Source organism: Poecilia mexicana, unplaced genomic scaffold (genome assembly GCF_051168715.1).
Source record: "Poecilia mexicana isolate PSO_F unplaced genomic scaffold, ASM5116871v1 scaffold_12, whole genome shotgun sequence".
Taxonomy (NCBI): domain Eukaryota; kingdom Metazoa; phylum Chordata; class Actinopteri; order Cyprinodontiformes; family Poeciliidae; genus Poecilia; species Poecilia mexicana.
In genome coordinates this window covers 24,692,857-24,719,490 of record NW_028263381.1, presented here as the reverse complement: position 1 = coordinate 24,719,490, position 26,634 = coordinate 24,692,857, and the positions used below count along the sequence as shown (strand labels likewise).

Sequence of the window (26,634 nt, the reverse complement as noted above, 5' to 3'; positions counted from 1 at the left end):
CATGTGGATTCGTGTTTCCCTATCAGGTACCGTTCTCCCATAGATTGGGAGAAAACACACATTGTGTGCGTCTGATTAGGGCGCATGCAGTTGGAAAAAGTAGGATAACTTTGCTGCAACACCTTGTTTGAGCTTTCACGGTGTCCGTAGCGGGCCCTGGACTGGAGCTGTTTATTGTTTTTACCTTGGAATGGCCAACAGTCTGTTATTCCTATATAAATTTGATAAAATAGGAGCTCCCGCCCTTCCCATATCCGTGTCCTCTGTCACCTTTTCCAGCAGTTAAAACAGTTTAATCCGTTGCTAACAAGTCGTAACCTGTTTTTCCGAGCCGCCTTTAAACGCAACATTAACGCTGAGACGCTCGCGCTGGGTTTACACCTGTGAGGCAGCAAAGTAGACCTGCTGCTGCTGCGCAGGTGTGTGTTAGAATCACGGCAGCAAACCAGCAAAACGTAAATAACTTTGCACAGTTTTTTCCCCAAACTAACCGACTGAGTTGAGTAAAGATGTTGGATGCAGGTAATGTTAGCTAAACGATGACTAGCTAATATCAATACAGCACGTTAAGCTTGTTAACAAGTAGCCTGTATGCTATTGATGTTGTCTATGTTCAGCTACGTAGACTCATTTTGCCCCCCCAAAATAAGTCGATGCCCCCCCTGTTAAACTCGTCTGGAGACGGGGCTGGTCCGTAGTTCTCTAGATAAGAGGCTGAACAAGCAGCCTTTAATTTTGCCACCTGTGCTGTGTGGAGCGGTGAAGAGACGCTGAGGGAACCGTATCAGATGGGGAAACAATAACACCAGTATTGTGAGTAGTTTCTTCTTCTTCTGTGGATTGTAGGAAGCAGCTATGTTTTGTGTCATACTATGCATGAGCTGGGGATTCTCTGGAAGAAAAGATCCGTTTTCTCGGTTTACACGACAACGGAAAACGGTACGTTTCAGAAACATCGCACTATGGAACCCGTTTTCAATCTGTGCCGTTGTCAGAGAAAACATAACGTGGTTTCGTGTAAATGTACACTACAAACGCAACAAAACTCTTCCGTTTTCCCCCAAAATCATTGTCATGTAAACGGGGCCTTAGTCAGGGTCAGCAGTGACAGAATTCCAGTGAAGTTCCAGGCAAAAAGCAACAGCAATTCCAGAAAAACACTCCAATGGGCAATTGAGCAGAAGGTCCAAAGGTAAAAGCAATACTGGTATCGGATGACATTCCCACCAGGCAATCAAGTCAGTAGATTCAAAGATTTGGATCAATTTGTGTAGAAACACCAACAGCAAGCCACAGTCACAGTGGAAACAGGTGAGGAAGTTCAAACTGCTGCTGGAGGAGGGGCTTTAAAACAGGAAGTTGACCAGCAACTTCCTGTTGTTGGTCAACAGGAAGTTGACCACCAAACATAAAAGTCCTTGACTAATTGCGGGTTACAAAGGACATAAATTAACTGCAGATGCAGCACTCCAGGACGCATTCCAAAAACAGAAAAGAAAATGTGGCCTTAACAGAACAGAAACTGAAGACATTTCCAGGAATGAACATGGAATCATTTGATACCTCAGATAACCAATCTATACCAATCTATAATTAATCAATAGAATTTATTGATTACCAGAGTCAGAACTTCATGTTGAGATGATACAAATGTTTTTTCACTTCTTGGAGAAAATGATTCTTTTACATTTCAAGACATCAGTAGCTTAAGTGCTAATAAATGAGGGTTCAATCACCATTTAAACACAGACTGGTGTCTACGGCAGTGGTGTCCAAAGTTAGTTCACTAGAGCCGGGATCCTGCAGGTTCTAGTTCTCTGCCTGGTTGTAACTTCCTCCTCAGCATGTCAGTGATCTGCTCAGGCTTCTATTGACCCATCATTTGATCCAGGTTAGTTAACCAGGGACAGAACCAGAACATGAAGGATGCAGGCTGATTTCTGGACAACACTGGCCCTACCTCACTGAAACCTGCCCACATGCAATGATCCAGCCTGACACTAAACTAAATACATCTGCATCCAATGTGCTGTTTGCAACCTCAGAGCTTTGAACATTTCCATACAGACTTGCATTTTTATGTCTATAAATAGAGAGTGTTACAGAAAACTGTCATGTTCAATGCTGTTAGTTTTGTAAAATTTAAAATGTCCACAATAATATCACACTGAGAGGAGCCAAAATAATACTAGAATGAGATCATCAGAGTGAGTGAATAAAAGGATGAGATAGCAGAGAATATTAGGCTAGGATGAGAGCTGAATGCAATGTGCTATATTTATGCATTTTGTTAAGTGGTGTCAACATATTATGTTACAATATACAGCATTTCGTTAGTAAAAAAGAATATAAGTGCACTTGAGTTGGACAGTTGGACAAATCATTGATATTTTTTTCTTTACAAAATTCTTTTTCCACCATATTATATACCTTAAGAAAGTCAAAACCACTTTAGAAAAAAAAATCCTGCCTTAAAGGATCATAGTTCATACATGAAAGGGTCAAGAGATCTTACCTGCCAACAGCACTCAAGATCTAAAATTATTCCTTCCACACTTTGAATTAATGAGTTACAACATTTATTAACATTTCTTCTGAATTGAATTTGAATTAGTTGGATTAAAATAAACAAATGCATTTAAAATTCTATTAGGTTTCTCCCAGAGTTTTTGTGTTGGTTTCAAACAAGTTTCCCCAGCTCTCCACAATAGCTGTGTCCGAATTCAGGGTCTGCATCCTTCGAAGGACTGGTCTATGTAGGACGAGTCCTTCGAAGGCCGGGAATAAACTAAGACCGGAAGAAAAATATCGGTGGATTCGGACAGGTCTAGCCTTCACCAACTGTCCCCGCCCCCACCTCATCGTAGCTCATGTTGCCAAGCAACGGTGACAGCGCGAAGCAGAGAGGAGAAAAAACAACGGAGCCGAAGTTTGTTTTTCAGTCATGTATTACTGATTTCTATATTATTCTTCAACTTTTATAGTAAAGGATGTTCCATAGTAAAAAGGAAATCTCTTAGTTTGATTATAAAATGTTCAAATGTGTACTGCACTTTTCTACGAGGAATACAAATTATTCATTTACAAATATAATACTCTCCACATCGCAGATAGGACATTACGGTTAAATAAACATATTATATTTGAAGGCTTAACTTTAATTAATCAATCAAACCGATGTGCTCTGTTTTGAAATACTTTGTAAACCAAACATTTTCAACCAGACCTGTCTGAATAATATAGGTGTTTAACTCCCACTCATTGGGGAAAGCTAGCGGGAGTTTTTATAACAATGTGCCAGGAGTTAGGAGTTTTCTCTCGGTGTACCGAACCTGGAGCGCCCGGCCAGCTGACAGTTGGAGGGGAGCTGGCTGTTAAAGCAGCGGTAGCAGACAGGTCCGAAAATGTCAGAGCAATATTGCAATTAGGTGATGTATTGATGAACCGAGCATATATTTGAGATTTACACACTTACATTCTCGCCTAAAAACGTTGAACCAAATCACGTTGTGTCATTTAAAGTGTTATATAGCTAAATAATTTGTCGCTATTCACCGCCATTATCGCTCTGCCTGAATGCCCAGTTGGAACCCGCAATGAATTATGGGATATCGTGGGCCGTGAAGGATACACCGGACCCATCCTTCAAATCTGGGGAAAAGAAGGACGCATTTGAAGGATGCATTTGAAGGAGTCTTTGAATTCGGACAGGCCTTGTCGCCACGCTATGACGTAATCGGCCTACAAATCCGTCCTTCGAAGGATGCAGACCCTGAATTCGGACACAGCTAATAATTGCATAGAATTATTGAGTAACATGTAAATTGATTTCTTATCTTGAATATATTTATTTATACCATATTGGGTAACACTTTATTTGAAGGGGGTTGAATAAGACTGTTTTGACACTGTCATAAACATGTCATAACACCTGTCATGAACATCAATAAGTCTTCATGAATAGTTATGACTGTTGTCATAAAGCGTCATTCGGTAAATTATGACACTTTTAATACAAAGTTGACATTATTCAAAATGTCTTTGTTATGACAACTTGACATTAACCAGGAAACCATTACTGTTTAAACTTTACCTTTAATAACATAAAGTTACCTAATTTTTAAAGTGCAATCAGTAATTCTTTTATAACAAATTTATATCAGTAATGATTTCTTGGTTAACGTCAAGTTGTCATAACAAAGACATTTTGAATAATGTCAACTTTGTATTAAAAGTGTCATAATTTACTGAATGATTCTTTATGACAGGGGTCCCCAAACTTTTTCCTGCGAGGGCCACATAGCTGTTCCTTTCTCTGGTCGGGGGCCGGTCTTAGTTTTTGGGGAAAGAAACCTTAGAAAATTCTTGTCGACAGGGGGGAGGGGAGGACGACACATTCGCGCTTTTAGATAGATTTTTACCCAGAATGCAAATGGAAAAAACCGTGAGTGAAACGGTGACTGGGACTGACTAGTATATATTCCATTGAGGGAAAGTTAGTTTCACATCTGCTCAAGCTGGCCTGCTCTGGTGGTTGAAGAAAAATCCACATATAAACCAGAAAATACAATATATGAAAAAAAAACACTGAATGCTCTCTGGTATGAGGAGGTGGGCCGGATCCGGCATTGTTCAGGGGGCCGGACGAAATGACGTGGCGGGCCGGATCCAGCCCGCGGGCCATAGCTTGGGGACCCCTGCTTTATGACAACAGTCATAAATATTCATGGCTTTTTCATGTTCATGACAGGTGTTATGTCATGTTTATGACAGTGTCATTACAGTCTTATTCAACCCCCTTCAAATAAAGTGTTACCCAATATGGCAATAACATTTTGACATGTTAGCTTTAACATTGTTAATACTATCCTTCCAATGCAATTTGTAATCGAGTGTTATTCCCAAAAATCAGATTTCATACACTCGCTTCATTTCAGCATTATCATGAGTTTGACAGTTTATTTTCCTAAATATTTTTATTTTCGCATGATCTAGTAATATTTTATTTTTGCAACACAATTTATTTAATACTTATAATTCTCCTTCCATTGTGCTAAGAAGCTGCTCCAAGCTTATCAGAGCAACATAATATAGTATCATCAGCAAATAAAGTAGTTCTAAACTCTCTCTCTCTCTCTCTGTGTGTGTGTGTGTGTGTGTGTATATATATATATATATATATATATATATATATATATATATATATATATATAATTTATGTAAAGTAAAAACATTTAGGACTCAGTATTTCATATAAACTTTAGTAAATCAGAAATTAATCTAGTCAGGTTTTGATAGAATGATCTGGTTTCATTAACATGACTCATGACTTGTGTCTGGGGTTCTGGTCCATTCATCCTGACAGAACTGGTAGTACTGGTTCTTTGCAAAAATATTTACTTTTTATGACCAAATTGATAATAAAATGACAACCATCACAAGGCCTGTTCTTTAGGTCAGAGAAGCAGAATATTTTCCTCTCTTCCTTCTCCAACATGGTGGATCATATTAAACTGAACCATGTCTGCTGTTGACAGCAGCAGATAAATATATTTAAATTTATTATCAAATTCATATTTAATTTTTTGCAGAAATGTAGAAATCAGTGCATTTCTGTCCAACACTGATGTCCAGGTTTCATTCTGGTCTGATCTTACAGTTCCTGGGATTTTTCTTGTCAAAGATTTAAAAAAATGTTCTGCAGATTCTGAATTTCAGAAGTTCTGAATAAAACAAAAAATATTAAGATTTTATTTTTAAAAGCATTATTTGAAATTCATCAACTGGTTTCAAGATGGCAATGGTTTAATGTAAATTACGAATTTATGAAAGAGTTGAGATGGGAAGAAAATCTCTTATTGATATTTAAACAGGACCAGATAGGATGAGCAGCAAATGAAACAAATGCCAAAGAAGAACATTTATTGTTCACTAAAAACATGAAGTATAATTGAAGAAAATATACAAAAGGAACATTTAACATTTGAATACAAGACATATTTCAGACAATAAGAGCCGAGAGAAACAGAAATGTTCAGTATTGCGAACAACTGGAGTAAATTCAAAGAAATCTGATGGACGGATGGAAGGAAAAGAAATCTAGAGAGAAACATCCTGAGATTCATTGTGAATCTTTGGCTGAAAAAGAAATAGCAAGATGTGGATCCTATGAATAATCCTTGAATAATCCCAGCTTCCATCTTTTAAGGACTGGGAAAAGAAGACATTCCAAAAGAATCACGTAGAAGAATTTCCCCAAGAAACAGTTTGCATACATGAAAACATATTTCTGAGTGAAACAGACATGGAGAGACTGAAGTATCTTTTAAGCAGTCAGAGGATTTTTCTAACATTAGGAAAATCTTTAGACTCAAATCACCAAAGAAACACTGAGGAACCAGAACTCCAGAGCCTAAATCCAGGAATCAGAGGTTCAGTGAATGTGGTGTTGAAGGTGTGGAGGTGGATCAGTGAGTCAGAGGAGACTCTGTAGAAGGACAGAATGCCAGCAGGACAGTCCACATACACTGATACTCTGTTAGAGACGGAGGAGGAGGAGAGACGAGTTTGTCTGTTATTGTGCCAGACAGTGTAACCACGACTATCAGAGCAGTTCAGACTCCAGGACTGATTATTCCTTCCAAACCTACAGTCTTTGCCGTTTCCTTTCCTCCTGATTTTTCTGTAACTCACTGATATAAAAACTCCTCCTCTCCACTCGACCTCCCAGTAAAAGCGACCAGTCAGACCAGTTCTACACAGGAGCTGATACCAGTAATCAAATCTGTCTGGATGATCAGGATATGACTGAAGCTCCTCCACAAATGTCACCTTCCTGTTGTCTTCAGACAGTTTGAGTTTTCTGCTCACTGTGTTTGTGTCGATGGTGAGTTGACAGGAATCTGATGGAGAGAACAAACACAATCCAGCTGCAGTTATTGATCATTTATTGATCTTTGATGATGATCCTGAATGAGTGATGTGACAGTTTGAAGATGGTTGAATGTGAGCTGCTTTGTTGTCATGAATCAGATGAAAAACACACTTACACTTCCTCAGACCTGGTGTCAAGAATGGGCCTCCAGCAGGCTTCACCCTGAAAGGAGGAGGGGGGTCAGACCATCAGTCTCTTTCAGCAGCAAACATGGACATTACATGTCTCTCAGACACACATTGTCCTCCACTGAGACAGGAACAGTCCAACATCTGGATTGCAAACTGCAGTGGATGTAGGAAGGACAGTTGGTGCTGCTGCAGCACAACTCATTTCTCCAAACACAGGAAAAGCTCCAACAGAGAGGAGAAAGGAAATCCCTCAGTAACAACCTGAAGAAACTCACTGAAGCCTAAAAGGACATCAGGAAACTAAGGAAACATTTCTGGAAGCTCAACCTGATTTAATAATCAGCATTAAAATCCAATCAATCTAAACTCTGATCAACACCTGGATACCTGCTCCATCCACACTCCCACACACAGATGAAGGAATGAAACACTAAACAGCCCTCCACCGCAAATTCAGAAGTGTCAGATTTCCAGTGCAAGTGTGGAATTTTAAAAATACAGTGTTAATTCAACAACATGTTAGTGAGTGTTGGATTCCCTAAAGCACAGGTGTCAAACTCCAGTCCTGGAGGGCCACTGTCCTGCAACATTTAGATGTGCCGCTGCTGCACCACACCTGAATACAATAATTAGGTGATTAGCAGGACTCTGGAGAACATATCTACACAGTGAGGAGGCAATTGAGCCATTTGACTCTGGTGTTTTCTACCTGTGGCATATCTAAAAGCTGCCAAAATGTTTTTTCTTTGATAGTGTGTCATGTTGGTGACTGAAGCCTGTTATGAAGACTCCAATACATTTCTTCAGACAGGTTGGCACGACTTTTAATGCTGTCCAATTTTTTTCTATAAGCTGACTAATTTCTTTAGTAATTATTTCTGACTTTTTTATGCTTTGTCTTATAAACCAGGTGGGCAGAGTAATTTGAATGAATGTGACGGTGACACACAGGGGTGAGTCTGATTAGTTTTGCCCACACTACTTTTTAAAATATTTATTTATTATCCTAATGTTTCTGTTATATTTCTTGTTTTTCCTTCCAGGCTGGAAGTCTTCCTCTTTCATATAGGTGAAAACAAGAGCAGCACCAAAGACACTTCACCATCAGTGATCACAAGACCATCCATGGCCTCTTCCAATGAACTTTCAAAGCTTCACCTTCAGTGCAAAGTACTATGAATGAATTACCTTTGTTGTATATTGCTGTCAGTGCTGTTTGATGTTTTGAAATAAAATTAGATTATATTCTGCAAATGGTGGTGTTTTTGTAGCATCTAATGTCTTAAAATGAATTTGGAGATTATTGATGGCCAGTAGTTTCTTGGGGAAAAAATGTTTTAATTGCTCTAGTGGCTTTTATTTGGTAGTAAATTGACAAAAAAGTGGGTAATGAGAGAAGGGGAAGACTGGGAAGTGAACCCACGACAGCCGCATTGAAAACTAGAGCCTTCATATGTGGGCTGTGCTTAACCCCTGCGCCACCACAGCATACCCTGCCAGTAGCATGTCAAAACTCAGATTTTCATGTTAATATATATTTTACACTGTTCTGTGTTGGATTAACACATTCATAGTGTTATCTTTTGACAATATACACTAGTTTTTGGGTAGATTAACACTGAAGTGTGTTTGATTTCAGTTACTGTAAGTGTTGATTCAACTCTATCACAAATAACACTTTCAAAAGTAACTTCTACACCATCCAGAGTAGACCAATATAGACACTTTCAAAGTGTTGAATTTAACTCTGTAGGAGTTGTTGGAACACTTCCAAATTTGCTGTGTGCTGCTGAAAACCTGCTGTGGCCTCACTGGAATATCCAGAAATACAAACATTAAAAAGGAGAAGCTGCATCACATTCAACAAAGAGTTCAACAAGAACCAAACATTTGATCTCTGAGCTCAGACTCACAAACCAGGGAGAGGCTTCCATCATCACACACCTCTGACAAACACCTCCAACCTTTCAGCACTTCCTCTACCAACCAGCACCACCAGATGGCGCTATGCACATTTACAATGAGACCAAGAAGAAGCAGCAGCTTCCTGAATCCTGCAACTGCAGTAATGGCTTGTGAAAGTAAACTGGAGTTTGATCTTGTCTTTTTATCTTTCTTAGTAAATTTATCAGAACTTTTAATCTAAACAAGTTTCTGCTCTCATTTCTACTTCCCCCCCCCCCCATCATTTAAAGCAATTCTTCATTCTTTCTGGAAAACAAGGGATTTCCTTCCTTTCCTGATACGTTTGATCATTTTCCAGATGTCGCCCCTGGTAGAGATCAAACTACAAAATAGATAGAATTACTAAGCTTCTAAATTTCTCTCTATGCCTTATGAATAGTTTTCTTCACGTTTTCATGCGTTTTAATTTTTAATTCAGAACTTTGTCAAAGTTGTGAGTTTTGCTTAAAATCTGAAGTTATTTTTTTTCACTCTGAGAACTTTTAAACACATCCATCTGACAACCATGGAGCTGCTTTTCTTCTCATCTCTGCTTCTTGTAGCTGATTGGTTTGGAGCCCCAAGTAGACTCCAGTCTGATGGAAGCCCCAATCCAAGACTTTGAAATGTTGGATACCATTCGATTGATTTTAAAACAATACCACATTGTTTTAAAATCCTTTCTGTCCCCTGTTGATCATCATGGAAATCTAACTGCAAATATTGTTACAATGTGTAGTTAAAAACTGTAAATGAGCATTTGCTGCCATTTCATTGTACAAAAGTAATATTTCTCTTCATTTGTGTATAAGTTTTAATCCAATTTGCTGTTAGTGAGCATTAGTCAGTGAGTTGTTTTTTTACTCAGTGCATGGATGGAGCATGTCCAGTAGGTGATCAGACAAAATGAGCAATTGCTGGATAATCGTTGGGCTGGTGACAATAAAGGGCCACCTAATATGTTAAAATTTGTCACAAGTCATAATGCCTCCGATGTTGCAAGTTATGTGGGAGCGTCCCAGTGGCATTTTGGATGTAGGGATGTCCACTAGAGCATTAGCTGCATGGCTCAATGTCCATTATCGGACCAAACAGAGAACAATGAAGTTCTGGAATGGCCTGCATATTCACAAGAAATGTCCCCAATAGAGAATCTGTGGAGTGTTTTGGATAGGTGTGTCTGGGACTGTGTTGCAGTTGAAGATGCAGTTGAAGAACACACAAGATCCTGAAAAATCGAATTCCTCAACCTGACTCCTATCATGTTCAAAGGACTGTCAATCTGCTACAAATGGCCATACCATCATGTTATCAATGCTGGTATTAAAATTAATAATTACTGAAAATAAAATTTGAGTTTCTCTATATATTGCATAACCCAAATGTTCATAAAATTCTTATATTTGACATGGGTCTTTTAAATGTTTGATTAGTGTACACAAAAACAGTCATGCAACACAGAATCAACATCTGAAATATAACATTTAGTCAAGGGCCATTGTTACTTTCTTAATAGATGCCTAAAATGTGCAAGTAGGGGGCCATTTTGGGTCAAAGGGGAACATTTTGGCCACTTGTTACTTTTACACACTTCAGACTTTAAAAAACTCCACCTAGGAATTTTGAGCTATTGACTTCATTTTTGTTCAGTATGCAGTTAGGAGGTGGGACTTTAAAAGTTATCAAAAATTTGACTCTTCATTAAAAGTTATTAAAAAAAATTACTTTTCATATATGTTCAGTGGTGTTACCAAGCTGCGAATTTGGCGTACTTGCCAAAGCAAATGAAACATTGTGGCACTCCAGGAGGAATGGACTAAAATTCCACAGGCCTCCATAGACATAAGCCTCCATAGATCAACTCCATGTGAAGATGTGTTGCTCTGAGAGATGCAGCATCATAGAGATCTGCATCTCACAGAGCACGTTCACATTGAAAGGTCAATTGGCCCCAAAGTTGGTATGAGCGACCCTGATTAAATATGTGACAATCTTATGCTGTCATAGTCTGACATCACCTAAACCCCGCCCCCTCAGAAAAAGTCATTTCTTTTTTGGAAAGCTTCATTTTAATCCCTTGGCCTAATCAAGATGTTCTTGAGTCAGATGACATAATTTTTTTTCACTTGCTTTAAAGCGCCAAGAGTTTTTGATGGAGGCCATGGCGGCAAGGTAAAACGTAAGCCATTGCCATATGTTTGACTCTAAATTCCACATATTACAGCCGACCTGGACCAAATTCACTGTAATTGATCTGTTTCCAGCCCCCAACAGGAATGCAATCCAATATTTGGTGGGAATTCCTTTCCCTAGAACAGTGGTTCTTAACCTTTTTTGAGGTACCGAATCCCCCAGTTTCATATGTGCATTCACCAAACCCCCCCCCCACCCCCTTCCGCGACACAGAAAATAATGTGAGCTATTCTGATTTATTAATGTAATTATATTAGTTGTATTACCTCCCCCATGCCACTAGAGGCAGTAGCAACCCCGAAAAGATGTGACTAAGGAGCAGATTTAGACTATAGAATTTGGTAAAAACGGTGAGTTTTGCTGAAGTAATTAAAGACACAAGTTCAAATCCATGCTGAGAGTGGAGCTCCTTCAATCAGGGCTCCTCCGCAGCTCTGATTGGCTCAGCAATGTAACGTGATCCTCTGCAGCAAGTGATGGCAAAGCGGGGCATCATCACGACTTTACACAGTGCGTCTTTACAAACGCGGATGAGGCTCCGCCGAACCCCTGAGACCGACTCATTGAACCCCTGGGATTCGATCGAGCCAAGGTTAAGAACCACTGCCCTAAAATCTTTTAAAAAATCATCCGCAAGCCATGCTTTGACCTATAGCAGGGTTTCCCCCAGAAAACTTGCTAAGCCCGGTGGTCGGGGCGTCAAGACGGTCCACCGGCGGTCCAGAGTCAAATGGCGGTCCAGACTAAAGACGTTTCTCCTCTTCCTCCTCTATCAGACCTTCTCTGCTCCTGCAGCAGGTTCCTCCATACCTGAGAGCTTCCAGTCTCCAGTCTGGATCCTTCAGTCCAGCCGACAGCAGCTTCACTCCTGAGTCTCCTGGATGATTGTAGCTCAGGTCCAACTCTTTCAGATGGGAGGGGTTAAAGGTCAGAGCTGAGGCCAGAGAAGCACAGCCTTCCTCTGAGACCAAACAGCCTGATAAGCTGCAGACACACAATTCATCACATGATGAGAAGATGAGGACATTGAGGTAGAGCCCAAGGTCAGAACTGGTCATCTTTCAAAAAACTGATGCTTAAGCTGGTGATCACATAAAATACTAAAAATATATTTCATTCTGTAGGTGATAAAAATCAACAATTGTCTCATGTAGAATGGATGAGAAAGTCTAAACTTTTTGGAGAAAGGATCTGCAATAATGCTTGTTTGTGCACCTACAGCAATCTGTCAAGTGCCCAGCTACACTATCAGTCAAACCCTGAGCCTGACCTTTCTACATATCTCTCTTGTTGATTCTTTCAGTCTGGAGTAAATAAAAACTAGCCATATTTCTGTCAAGAGTTAGCATGGTTAGATATGTTGCAGTAAATCATAGGTTTTTATTATTATAATATAGTAGTGAAATAATACTTAAGACATCTCTGAAGGCAACAGAAATAAATCTGGTTTCTCCAGGACTGAGAACATTTTACCTGAGAGTTTCCAGGTTGCAGTTTGGACTCTCCAGTCCAGCAGAGAGAAGCTTCACTCCTGAATCCTGCAGGTTGTTGTTACTCAGGTCCAGTTCTCTGAGACTGGAGGACTGGGAGCTGAGAACTGAGGACAGAGCTTCACAGCTTCTCTCTGAGAGGTTACAGCCACTCAGTCTGAGGAGACAGGGAGGAAAAAAAATCATCATTAATCCTTCAAAATACGTTTTTCTTTGCAGTCAACAATGTTCTTCTTGGAAAGGTTGACAGAATGACCAACTAAATCTACTAATTATATATAATTGGCATAATCTCTGATAGCAGGCAATAGACAGAAATCTGGTTTCACCCAAATTAAGAACTTTGTACCTGAGAGTCTCCAATTTGCAGTTTGGACTCTTCAGTCCAGCAGAGAGAAGCTTCACTCCCGAATCCTGCAGGTTGTTGTTACTCAGGTCCAGTTCTCTGAGACTGGAGGACTGGGAGCTGAGAACTGAGGACAGAGCTTCACAGCTTCTTTCTGAGAGGTTACAGCCACTCAGTCTGAGGAGACAGGGAGGGAAAAAAAATCATCATTAATCCTTCAAAATACGTTTTTCTTTGCAGTCAACAATGTTCTTCTTGGAAAGGTTGACAGAATGACCAACTAAATCTACTAATTATATATAATTGGCATAATCTCTGATAGCAGGCAATAGACAGAAATCTGGTTTCACCCAAATTAAGAACTTTGTACCTGAGAGTCTCCAATTTGCAGTTTGGACTCTTCAGTCCAGCAGAGAGAAGCTTCACTCCCGAATCCTGCAGGTTGTTGTTACTCAGGTCCAGTTCTCTGAGACTGGAGGACTGGGAGCTGAGAACTGAGAACAGAGCTTCACAGCTTCTCTCTGAGAGGTTACAGCCACTCAGTCTGAGGAGACAGGGAGGGAAAAAAATCATCATTAATCCTTCAAAATACGTTTTTCTTTGCAGTCAACAATGTTCTTCTTGGAAAGGTTGACAGAATGACCAACTAAATCTACTAATTATATATAATTGGCATAATCTCTGATAGCAGGCAATGGACAGAAATCTGGTTTCACCAGGATTGGTCACATTTTACCTGAGAGTCTCCAGGTTGCAGTTTGGACTCTTCAGTCCAGCAGAGAGAAGCTTCACTCCTGAATCCTGCAGGTTGTTGTTACTCAGGTCCAGTTCTCTGAGACTGGAGGACTGGGAGCTGAGAACTGAGGACAGAGCTTCACAGCTTCTCTCTGAGAGGTTACAGCCACTCAGACTGGAGATGCATGCAGAAAAATCTGTTAGGAACATTTATATTTTTCTTTCCAGAGAACAATATTCTTCCTAGACAGATTGAATAAAATGTCATATTTTCACAACTTTATTGTTAACTGGTTCATTCTATTCTTGGACCTTCAGGCTTGAGGAATTGCACTACAGGCAACAAGGAGACTGGCAAGAGAACTATTAAATTCTACAATGAACTACATTAATCCAGTTTCAGTTTCAACAGAGAGAAGAGGATTTTTGCTGCATTAACTTAAAGCATAAAGAATAGTCAACAATAGGCAGTCTCTCCTGTACTCATCACCGACTAGCAAAAAACATTGAGGAAACTATGTGTGGCACACAGGCCATTTTACTGAAATAGTCTATGTAAATGAATACTGTTTGTAGGGTTTTTATGTGTTATTAACTAGTTCTGTTGCAGTTTGACACAGTTGCGGAGGGGGTCAGTATCACTCAACCGTTGCTAGGAGACGGGTTGGAATGGATGTGTCTTTTCCAATGGCGGTGTAGTGATACTGCTAACGGAGTTAATTTAACAATTATTAAATTAAATTAATTTAACAATTATTAAATTAAAATGTTGCGAACTCAATCACAACATCTCACTTGATCGTCACCATTACATTTTTGGTGAGCCAGCCAGGAGGAGTTTCGAGTAAATGTAACTAATCCAAACGAGATGAACCGAAGACGGAGGAGAAGCTACCAATGGAACAGCTTCAAGACAAAGTGAGTAGAATGCTGCTGAGGTTAGAGAAGTCAGAGCTGATTTTAGTTTGTAAACACCTCAAGCGTGATTAACCATCAGGAGGGTTTACTGGCCAAACTCAGCGTTTCCTAATCAGACTACCAGAGAGAACACTGGACAATATCAGAAATGAGGAAGAACCTGAATCATTTCAACAATTTCTCCAGAATTTAATCACTTTCATGGAATCTTGGACGTTGGAGGATGCTGGAAAACCAGAAAAGACACAAGCTGACGAAGGTGAATTAAACTCACTAAAAGTCAGGTACAATGAATTGCAGGAGGAACATAACAAAGGCTCCATCAAAGTTGCTCACAGCAAGCTCAGTTTAGTCCCCACATACACAGTCAGCTCTCAAACAGGATCACAGGTCAGGGCCAAGGACAAACAAAAGTGGGATCTGGCATCTCCAGCTTGCTGCTCTTATAGGGTGGCTGACGAGCCCCAATACACTTCACCTGCAGCAATCAGGCAGAACTGAAACAGAGAGACACAGAGCTCTCTCAGAAAGAGAGCCCCTAGAGGTCAGTGACCGTAACATAAGGCCAGACGGAAAATCAGCACTGCAAGTAATAAAGGTAACCTCCCATCAAACTCTGCCATTCACTGGACACAGAACCATCAAGAGACAATAAACACACTTATTGACAAACTCACTGAACCTCCCATCCTTGGGTATCCCAACCTCACCCAACCATTTATTCTGAATGTTGATGCTTCCCAGGAAGGGTTGGGAGCAGTTCTATGTCAGAGACAGAATAACAACACAGTTGATCAAGATCAACACTGATCTTGATCAAGAACACTGATCTTGTATAACAGCGATGATGGGATCTTATACAGAAAAGCAGGAAATAAGTCTCAGTTAGTTTTGCCAAAAGAACATCATCTGTTAGTGTTTCAAGAATTACACAAAGAGATAGCTCATCTAGGGGTCGAAAAGACTCTGAATCTGATTTGAGACAGGTTTTATTGGGTCAGAATGCAGCAAGACACAGAACATTTTGTGGCCCACGTTTGTGAGTGTCTAAAGTCAAAACGACCACAGAGGGAAGCCAGAGCACCACTGATGCACATTGTGACAACACGTCCATTTGAACTGTTGATTTTCTGCATCTAGAGGCCTATAAGCTTGGTTATGAGTACATATATTCTGGTTATAATGGATCACTACACTTGCTTTGCACGGGCCTACTCCACAAAGAACAAATATGCAAAAACAGTTGTGGAAAAAACTATTTGATTACTTTACCCTTTGCTTTGGCTTCCCACAGAAAATCCACCATGACATGGGGAAGGAATTTGAAAACCAGTTGATGGCTTAATTACATAAGTGTTGTCATGTGCGAGGGTCTCACACTACCTGCTATCACCCACAAGGTAATGTACAAGTGGAGCGCTTTAACAGAACCCTGCTGTCTATGCTCTATACGCTCACAAGTGTGCAAAAAGGCTGACTGGCAAAAGTCGTTATGCAAGATGGTGCACGCATATAACTGCACCCGCAATGACACCACAGGCTTTGCTCCGTATTATCTCCTCTATGGACGATCCCCACGTCTGCCAATAGATCTCCTGTTTAACATACAGCCGAATGAAACACAGCAATGATGAAACAAAGCTATGCTGAGTATGTTAAAGATTGGCAATGCAGAATGCAGCAGGCCTATGAGATCGCAAACAAAACCATCACCCGTGAATCAAACAGAGGAAAAAAAGGATATGACAAAATAGTTTATGGAGCCGACCTGCAGCCTGGGGGGCGTGTGCTTGTATGCAACTTATCAGAGAGAGGAGGTCCTGGTAAGCTCAGATCCTTTTGGGAGGGTAAAGTGCACATCATCACAAAGAGAAGACATGATATCAGCCCAGTGTATGAAGTAGTAACAGAAGGAGGTGGCAAAAGTTGTGTGCTGCATAGGAACCTCCTGCTGCCCTGTGACAATCTGCCAATCGACAACACAGAAATAGACTCAAAAATGATAAAAAGGACTAAAAAGGTAAAGTCAAATACAATGTCGTCTTTGTCAATGAGAAGAAACTTCAGACAGTGAGAGGGATCAGTAAATTGAGCTAGTATGCCGGTTTCCTCCTGCTCAGCACAGTGGTCACCGAGCTGTCAGTTTAAACCCAGATGCTGAACCATTTACACCAGACCTGCCTGACCAAGACAACGCACTGAAAGTGAATGAACCTCAGTCTAAATGGATGGGCGACATACCAGAGGAAGAATATGGAGGTCAAGATATGGAGCTGCACCTGGACTTTCCTGAGCCATTTGCAGAAACATCTTCTGAGGAAGAAGAGGATCTAGCTGTTCCACCACCTGCATCCAGCAACCCAAAGAGGGAACGTTGCAGTCCCAGGATGCTGACCTATTGTGCTTTAAGTGAACCAACCATGGTGGAAGTAGGTGTTAAAGAGCTACCAGTGAGTATGATCCCAACCAGTAAAGAACTTTGGCGATCCTGGGTAATTCCAGGTGTTTAAGTACCAAGTTAAAGACAGTGTATATAGGTTCAAGAACTGCATTCAAAAGAGAAAGACTATATAAACTCTCCAAAGAAAATGTATTGATAGCCCTTTTAAGACAAAAGACTAGTATCAGAACAAAAGAACTGTGGCCGAAATTAAGTTTCTGTTACACTAGAGAGATGATCTCAACAGATGTGGAATTACTTATAACTGGAAATTTGTAATCTAAGTGACAACACCCTCCGTTAGTGTTGGACACTATTACATTAATATGAGGGTAATGAATGTCATGTTAAGTATCTTACTTATAAAATTACTTTCAGTAAAGGGTCAATATGTGATGTTAAATGCTCTTTTAAATGTCACAAGACATTTTCTTAAATGAGGGGGAGAGTGTGGCACACAGGCCATTTTGTTGAAATAGTTTATGTAAATTAATACTGTTTTGTGTTTGTTGTGTGTGCTATTTACTAGTTCTGTTACAGTTTGACGCGGTTGCGGAGGGGGTCAGTATCAATCTGCCATTGCTAGGAGATGGGTTGGAACGGATGTGTCTTTTTCCAACGGCTGTGTAACAATACCGCTAACAGAGTTACTTTGTAACAATTATTAAATTAAAATGTTACGGACTCAATCACAACATCACGCTTTTCATTGAGCGAGATATTGTGATTGCTGTCCTTACAGACACACAGACACATTATTGTCTGTAAGGACAACAATGTGTGTCCTTACAGAGCTTTGTTGGAGGCTTTAACCACTGGCAGCAGCCTCAGAAGAGCCTCCTCTGAAGCAGAGTATTTCTTCAGGTCAAACACATCCAAATCTTTTCCTGATGACACTAAGATAAAGACCAGAGCTGACCACTGAGCAGGAGACAGTTTATCTGTGGAGAGACTTCCTGAACTCAGAGACTGTTGGATCTCCTCCACTAAAGAACGATCATTCAGTTCATTCAGACAGTGGAACAGATTGATGCTTTTCTCTGCAGACACATTCTCACTGATCTTCTCCTTGATGTACTGAACTGTTTCCTGATTGGTCTGTGGGCTACTTCCTGTCTGTGTCAGCAGACCTTGTAGGAGTCTCTGATTGGTCTGCAGTGAAAGTCCTAGGAGGAAACGGAGGAACAAGTCCAGGTGTCCATTTGGACTCTGTAAGGCCTGGTCAACAGCTCTCTGATGGAGAGACTTTAGTTTAGATTTATTAGATGATGAAGACTTCTTAGATGTTGGAGTTTCTTTCATCAGGATGAAACCGTAATTCATTAAGGTCAGTTGAGCATGAAGAGCAGCCAGAAACTCCTGAACACTCAGATGGACGAAGCAGAACACCTTATCCTGGTACAGCCCTCTCTCCTCTCTAAAGATCTGTGTGAACACTCCTGAGTACACCGAGGCTGCTGTGATATCGATGCCACACTCTGTCAGGTCTGATTCATAGAAGATCAGGTTTCCTTTCTGTAGCTGATCAAAAGCAAGTTCTCCCAGAGACTCGATCATCTTCCTGCTCTCTGGACTCCAGTGTGGATCTGTTTCAGCTCCTCCATCATACTTGACCTTCTTCACTTTGGTCTGAACCACCAGGAAGTGGATGTACATCTCAGTCAGGGTTCTGGGCAGCTCTCCTCCCTCTCTGGTCTCCAACACATCCTCCAGAACTGTAGCAGTGATCCAGCAGAAGACTGGGATGTGGCACATGATGTGGAGGCTTCGTGACGTCTTCATGTGGGAGATGATCCTGCTGGCCTGCTGCTCATCTCTGAATCTCTTCCTGAAGTACTCCTCCTTCTGGGGGTCATTGAACCCTCTGACCTCTGTCACCATGCCAACACACTGAGGAGGGATCTGATTGGCTGCTGCAGGTCGTGTGGTTATCCAGAGGAGAGCAGAGGGAAGCAGTTTCCCCCTGATGAGGTTTGTCAGCAGAACATCCACTGAGCTGGACTTTGTAGCATCAGTCAGGATCTCCTTGTTGTGGAAGTTCAGTGGAAGTCGACTCTCATCCAGGCCATCAAAGATGAACAGAACCTGGAAGTGTTCAAAGCTGCAGATTTCTTTGGTTTCAGTAAAGAAGTGATGAACAAGTTCCACCAAGCTGAACTTTTTCTCTCTCAGCACATTCAGCTCTCTGAAGGTGAATGGAAATATGAAGTGGATGTTCTGGTGGGCTTTGTCTTCAGCCCAGTCCAGAGTGAACTTCTGTGTTAAGACTGTTTTCCCAATGCCAGCCACTCCCTTTGTCATCACTGTTCTGATTGGTTGATCTCTTCCAGGTGGGACTTTAAAGATGTCTCCTTGTCTGATTGTTGTTTCTGGTCGGTGTGGTTTCCTGGATGCTGTTTCAATCTGTCTGACCTCATGTTCATCATTGACCTCTCCAGTCCCTCCCTCTGTGATGTAGAGCTCTGTGTAGATCTGGTTCAGAAGGGTTGGACTTCCTGCTTTAGCAATCCCCTCAAACACAGACTGGAACTTCTTCTTCAGATCAGATTTAAGTTGATGTTGACAAACTTCTGCAAGATGTTCTAAAATAAGACAAGTAAAGTCAGGGATGAAACAAAAATACCTTCTGAAGATGATTTGAATAAATATGATTCCATTTCTTCAGACATCAGTAAATGTGTCATTTATCCATCAGGTCAAATCTTTGTAGAAATCCTCTTACTGCTCTGCAGACGGTCAGCCAGCTCCTCCTCCTTCATCCTCCTTAGGAAGTTCAGTGTGATCTTCATCACTGCCTCTCTGCTGCTCCTCCTCTGCTCTTCATCATCACCTTCCAACACATCATCCTCTCTCTGAGTCCCTGAGCATTCTGGGTAATCTGGACTCAGAACCTTGTGGATCTTCTTCAGCTCGTTCTTCACAAAAGTGACAATGTTTTCCTCCAGAAGCTGGAACAGAATAATAGATGAAGGAAACATCAGACTGAAATCATGGAGCCAAACACCAGATGGATGTTGGACAGACTGACAGTCCTCTGGTCTACAAAGTGCAGCATGGAGACGACTGTGAACAGAACCATGGAAAAGTAGTTGTTGTTCATGTACAGACCATAAATATGGAGTCCAGCTGTGTTTGATGCTGCTGGGCAGATGGACCACTGGGAACCTCTGAGCTCTGCTGGTCCACTCTGTGGAGGAACCAGGAACAATCAGGAAGGCAGGAAATATTCATCCAGCAGTATTCTAATACTAGACCTGAACAGAGGAAATCACCAATAGTTTCACAGTAAAAGTCATTTAAGAAAACAAACATGGTGTCACATGAGCACAATACAACAAAGTTTGAAAGAGGAAGATGAACCACAAGGTTCTGTTCACACAGAGACAATCAGAAGGTAAAGGTCCATGAAGTGATATCTGGATGTGAGCAGTGAACCAGATGATCCAAGTAAAGATTTAATGTTCCTGCTGATCCACTAAGAACCAGCAGAACCTCTGATGGTCCACATCAGCTCAGTCTGGTTGAGTTCCAGCAGATCTCACCAACCACATCATGAAGCTTTCCTTCCTGCTGAACTGATCTCACAATGCACACAGGAACCAAGTCCTGATGGTCCAGACTGGTTTACCAGGTATTTCTCAGTGGGTGGTGGAAATGTGTCCCACTGTTAGTCTGACATGGAGCCAGGAAGCAGCAGAACATCATCGTCATCATATCTTCCCATATGGGAAGATGTATCTTCAAATATGTCTATATGGGATATCTTCCTATCTTCACATATGAAGGTATTTTCATTAGAACAGAGCAGCTGATTTCTGTAGCTAATGGATCAAACCTCTGTAAATATAAGTTGAAACATCTGAATGCTTACCGTTTCAGTTTCCACATTTAAGTCAAAATTCAATCTTCAAATTCAAAAATACTTTATTAATCCCAAAGAGAAAATAAATGTGGTGACTCATTAAGTCTTCAAATGTTAATGCAGGGGTGTCCAAAGTCGGTCCTCAAGGGCCGGCGTCCTGCATGTTTTAGTTCTCTCCCTGGTGGTAGCAACAACCATTTCAGATTCTCAATGTTCCTCTTAGGCCATCTAACGAGCCATCATTTGATCCAGGTGTGCTAAACCAGGGAGAGAACTAAAACATGCTGGATGCCGGCCCTCGAGGACCGACTTTGGACACCCCTGTGTTAATGTATATTGTAATGGCTTTTTGCAGGAAAGATCTCTTGTGGTGGTCTGTACTACAGTAAATCTGAAGAAGTCGGTGACCTAAGATGCTCTGCCTTCCCAATACAATGTGATGAAGAGGATGGTAAGGATTGTCCATAATTTTCTTGATTTTATGAAGAATACTCCTTTGCATCATCATCTCCACAGGTTCCACAGCCATCGCCAGAACAGAACCAGCATTCTTTATCATGCTTTTCAGCCTTTTTTGGTCCCTACTCTGATGCTGCTACCCCACCATCTGAATAAGATCCGCATTAGACATTATTTAAACAGTAAAAATGTTTGATAATCCATCATGTTGGATGAAAGAAGAGTCATAAAAATGTATTTATAATATTTTTTCTTTCAACAATATTCTGTCTGCAGTCAGATTTAGAGAACCATCCAAATATCAACCTAGAAATAAAATTTCGGATCTCAGGAAAACATCAGATCAGATTTTGAGATTTCTGTTAACTAGATGGACCTGGAGAAGCTCTGGGTAGGGATTTAGCATCTAAACAGATCTGTTTTACTCACTGAAGATCTTTCAGTAGACCTTTCAGGTTTTCATTGGAGACAATGAAGTCCAACTTCACTAGACTTTATTAGAGTAATTGGAGTCTAATGAAGGCAATGTTACCATGTCGATTATCTTAAGGACCATCTAACATGTTCCAAGAAGGAACATGTGGATTATTAGAACATGTTATTGATGTATGATATATTAAAAGAAAATAACCTAAAGCCCAGTTCACACTACACGATCTATTGCCCCGATTTTGCCCTTACGACAATCTTAGAACATTCAGCATTATAAGATTGTCGCTTGCGATAATCTTAACCACTCATCATGTAGTTTGTGGTGTGTTATGACTGATCGGGTCCAGTAGAATGTCAGGACCGCTCCCATTTGAGATCGAACATATTCAACATGTTGTCTTAGTTGATTGTCACAGGGTGTGGAGTTTTCCCAGACTGGGAGCGAGAACGCAGCTTGTTGAATATGACAGGTACCCAATCAGAAAGCGGCTCTCCTTTCTGAGGGGAAAACACAAAGGGAAATCCCAAACAGCTGACACGGTGCAACCCGAAGTCCAGTGGACATTGGAGATGATATGTGGAAACAACATTAATGTTTCTTAAACATTTCGTGCGTAGAATGTAGAAATAACAAGGAGAGGAGTTGGAGCGAAAGTACTACCGCAGTTGATTCCGGTAGTTTTTTAGCTGTTCATTAACATGACTTAAGTACAAGTAGGTCCTAATGATTTTCATTCAGTCAGGGCTTGACGCTTACTTGTAAAACATTACTTAATGCCTGGTCTTAAAAATTAGTTAACTGGACTTGAAGCCATTATTTTGTGCCCATTGTTCTCAATGTAATTGTAAACATTAAAACAGGAAATACTAAATACTAATTAACCAATCAAGTATAAAGAAACAGAAACAACAGAACAGAAAACAATCTAAACACACAAATGGAAAAACGAAAAGAAGGTAACTCGCTTTGTAAAATTCAGTTTGATTTAAAGTGGAACTCACAATACACTCAAGGGAGATATGTCACAGGCATCAGGTAAAATATGTTACACCATTTAATTTGACAAGAAAATAAATAGCCAACCACTGAATAGGAAATTTTGTTGACTTTTGTTGTAATGATTTATTACAAAAACCACAAACTAAGAAATAATAATAGTTATCCTGATAAATAGATCAGTAACCAAAAATCACTCCAAAATAATATTAGGTTAGACTTAAATTACTCAGTTTATGTCAGAAAAGAAACCCAAATGGTTAAATGTCCAAAAATTCCAGTTCCTTTTTAATGCGAATATTGTCCAGAAAAGAGTTCCATATCATCAAAAAAACTAAACAAAGTCCTGGTAGTGACTCTTCCTCTTAATCCAAAGTCCCAATCCAAAATGAAAAATCCAAAGTGTCATACCCCACCCCCCATAAAATGAGAAAAAAGAGTGGTACCACCCAAAAATGCCCAAAAAGAAAAGTCCAGATCTCACCGGAAGGGTCTCTCCCCCCACCCCCTCTCCAGGTGGCGTCTTCTTGCAAATCAGCGTCCACTTGCACCTGGTGGCGTTTCCTTGGTGCAACCTCCGATCCAACATCTAAAGCGCACGATCTGCGGTGCTGGGGCGAACATTGATTGATGTTTTATCTCTTTTCTTTGGTTTGTTACTTATTTTAAACATTCAGTCAAATAAAGTCTCCCGCTGCACAGATCTGACTGTGAGCATCTGCCACTCCAATTGCCCCGCACCGACGCACACGCCCCTTTTCATACACTAATTTCAGCCACACCTAAAACCAGCATAACTGTGCTCAACATCAGTTTTAAAAGTGGAAATTCTGAATAATGTTTTGCAATGAAATAACAGCAACTGTTATACAAACATTTACTCTTCAATGTATATATTCAGGGAAAAAAACAAACATAGTGGTTATGTTGCAGCGTGCCCATTCTCTACGGTTTTATCTGACACCTTTTCTTTTTGTTACATCTTTTCTCTTTACAATAAGCTTACAAACTGGCGCTATTGCTTCTATGTTGTCAGGCAGTTTACGCTAATTTCCCATGTGATATAGTGGGTTTTTAATGTATTTTCTGTCTGGAATCTGAACGTCGGTGAGAAATCAGTTCATGTGAGGTGTGTTGCTCTTGCCCTCTTACACTGCACGATCAGGCCCGATCGAACGGTTTAGACCTACAATTTGGTCGGCTAGTGTGTCGTCTCAGGTTTTGAAAATCACGTAGTGTGAACTGGGCTTTGTTCCCCTGGCAATAGAACCCAACAGAATTTATCGTCGCATGACCACAATGACAGATATATACAGATCAGTTACAGCAGTTAGAAACAGCTCACCTCTCTGATGGTGGAGATCCAGGAGATTTAAAGTAAATGATGGCATCCTTTGACCAGTCGCTCTTAAAGGACACACAGCTGGGTCCTGGTTCTGGTTCTGGTTCTGGTCTGAGTCTCTGATGGATCCTGACAGAAACATGATGATTAAAAGTGAATCTGTTCAGTCTGGATGAAGCAGCAAAGAGGAGCAGCAGCAGCTTCATCACCACGTCTGTTTTGGCCTGATATAGTGAACGCTGTGTGAAAAGGGCTGTGGACAGTTAGAGATGGTGACCTCACCTCTGACCTTTGCTCTGGCTCTCATCTTCCCCACACAGAGTGGTTTTAGAGGGAGGGACTCCCTCCTCTCTGTCCTCACACTGATCCATGCTGCTGAATTCACATCAGCTCACACACACTTTCTAGCTTCACCTGCAGAGGAAACACACATCATTCATCTGCACATCAACTCTGATCATCCTTTACATCATTAGTGCTGGAAAAAGATCAGCTGCTCCTCCTCTGATTGGCTCTTCTTCTCTGCTTCATATCAGTGTCAGGTGAATGCAGTCAGACAGCAGAGAGGCAGAGGAAGCGGCATCAGCTGCTGCACTTCTACTATCAGTCCACTAGATGGAGACATGGAGCAACATTTACTTCACTGGTTCAACGTGAAGAACAGGAAGGAGTTTAGATAATTATTAATATCTACAAGTGGATTTAATTATTGACTATTCAATAATCTGACTGAATCGAACACTTTTCAACATTAATATTTCATAATAATAATAATAATAATAATGTTTTATTTTGAAAGGAAGAAAGCATTTCTGACGTTAATGTTGAGATCAAAGCGTGACACCAGGAAATAAAATCACTATGGAGTTTGTTTAGAGAAGAAAAGAAACGTCGCCTGTTCATCATGTTTGATTCCAGATCATCGATAAAATAAAATCCTGTAGATGAACTTTCAAACAGAAGACAGATGAAACTTTGAACTGAAAACAGAAGTGAACCTGTTCACCAGACATCAGAGAGCAAAAAAAAAAAAAACAGGAATTTTCCTGAGTACAAAGTTCAAGTAGGAAACAAAGCAAACTTACAGTTTCTTCAAACGATGTAAAGAATTGAAAAGCAACACCAGAACAATTAAGCCGTTTTCGCACTGCAAGGAACGGATGGTACGCTTCGGAACGGTTCCACCTGTACCGTAGCCCTGTTGTGTTTGCATATAAATGATGGCGGCATCATAATGACCTGATGTCATTATTTTTTAAACTAAACAATGGTTCCGATGTAGCGGCCGAAGCCTTTTCCTCAGAGATGCGGCGGAAAACTTTATTTTTCCTCGTTCACTGATCTAGTTCGTTCTGCACTCATTCATCAGGGAGTAAGCGGAGAAAATAAAACCCTCATCATGGGACCAGATAACAGCAGAATATTGGGAGGAATTAATTGCAAATTAAAAATAATAATATTAAAAAGAGCACTCGTCACAAAACACAGTAAGAACAGTTTAGTGAGAGCCAGCTAGAACCGATCTGGTTCGGCTGGCAGCAAAACAACCAACAGCTGATTCTAAACCAATCAGCTGCTGATTCTAAGCAGCCCGGTTTGGAACCACAGCTCTTGTGGTTACAAGGAGCCGGGTGGAACCGGGTCGGAAGTTCTAATGCAAACACGGTCGGCCCTACTTCGAACCTGTGCCGTGCCGTTCCGTTCCGTTCCTTTCCTTGCAGTGCGAAAACGCCTTAGAGACACGACTGGACCCTCAGCTTACCAGGTGAGCTCAAACTGAAAGTAAATGTGACGGATGTTGGGTAACCGATGACGTCACAGCTCACCTGGTTTGTAGTTTCTTCCCTAGACATAACATATGGATAGACGCCTCATGTACCGCTCTCGCCTATTGTCGCGGCCATCTTGGAGCGGTACTCCACTCAGCGTTATGTGTTTAGCAGCACAATGACGTATCAGCGCATTTAATCGATCATAACACACTTTTTTGTTACTGGAAACTATATTTAAACATCTATCAAAGCTACATTTATAAACAATTGTATTTTTTAATTATTTTTTCATTTGCATTGATACAAAGTTCAGCATATTTAAATATGCTTATAAATATATAAATATACAAACACAAATAAATAACGATTAATACAGAATAATATACATTAGATACATGTTTACACATATAAACACGTACAACCTAATATATATTATCTGTCAGCTTTTTTCCAGCCAATGAGTTCAGCAGCTGGGATTGAGTCCAAAATCTGATGTGAGATTCATCCGTGCTGCAGTGAATCCGTCTCTCTTTAAAGATATTTCCCTCTTCTTACTCACATCGTGTCTTTAGGAAACCTTCAAAACAAAAACAAAAGATTTGGGAGCTATATTACTTTTGACAGAGTGAAAAATATTAC

The 26,634-nt window shown here is 40.6% G+C and overlaps 1 protein-coding gene and 1 long non-coding RNA gene across 4 annotated transcripts; one reads left to right on the top strand and one right to left on the bottom strand.

Annotated features, from left to right (window-relative positions):
• Window positions 1-5,905: 5,905 nt before the first annotated feature.
• LOC148156251 (NLR family CARD domain-containing protein 3-like) lies at window positions 5,906-25,988 on the bottom strand. Of its 3 annotated transcripts, XM_088011156.1 has the most exons (13): window positions 25,309-25,988; window positions 24,506-24,637; window positions 24,227-24,352; window positions 20,240-20,318; window positions 19,854-20,079; window positions 17,922-19,713; window positions 13,775-13,948; window positions 13,409-13,582; window positions 13,042-13,215; window positions 12,676-12,849; window positions 12,013-12,186; window positions 7,050-7,096; window positions 5,906-6,902 (listed from the first exon to the last, which is right to left on the bottom strand). In XM_088011156.1, exons 2-13 carry the CDS (start codon window positions 24,592-24,594, stop codon window positions 6,376-6,378), a joined length of 3,756 nt encoding a protein of 1,251 aa, XP_087867282.1. In that variant the 5' UTR covers window positions 24,595-24,637; window positions 25,309-25,988; the 3' UTR covers window positions 5,906-6,375. The 3 variants fall into 3 exon arrangements, with proteins under 3 accessions (XP_087867282.1, XP_087867283.1, XP_087867284.1); XM_088011157.1 differs by lacking the exon at window positions 12,676-12,849; XM_088011158.1 differs by lacking the exons at window positions 13,409-13,582; window positions 13,775-13,948 and having other exon boundaries at window positions 25,309-25,986.
• On the top strand, window positions 7,523-8,319 carry LOC148156252 (uncharacterized). Its single transcript, XR_015764922.1, has 2 exons — window positions 7,523-8,018; window positions 8,109-8,319. It is a non-coding gene; the product is annotated as an uncharacterized LOC148156252 (long non-coding RNA).
• Window positions 25,989-26,634: the final 646 nt, after the last annotated feature.

What these genes read in the sequence shown, in the direction of transcription:
- LOC148156251 (XM_088011156.1), bottom strand. Translation starts at nt 24,594, where the DNA reads ATGGATCAGTGTGAGGACAGAGAGGAGGGAGTCCCTCCCTCTAAAACC. An exon ending in GGATCTCCACCATCAGAGAG is followed by an intron (nt 20,319 to 24,226) that starts GTGAGCTGTTTC and finishes GTTCCTCCACAG; the next exon opens with AGTGGACCAGCAGAGCTCAG. An exon ending in TGCAACCTGGAAACTCTCAG is followed by an intron (nt 12,187 to 12,675) that starts GTAAAATGTTCT and finishes GTGTGTCTGCAG; the next exon opens with CTTATCAGGCTGTTTGGTCT.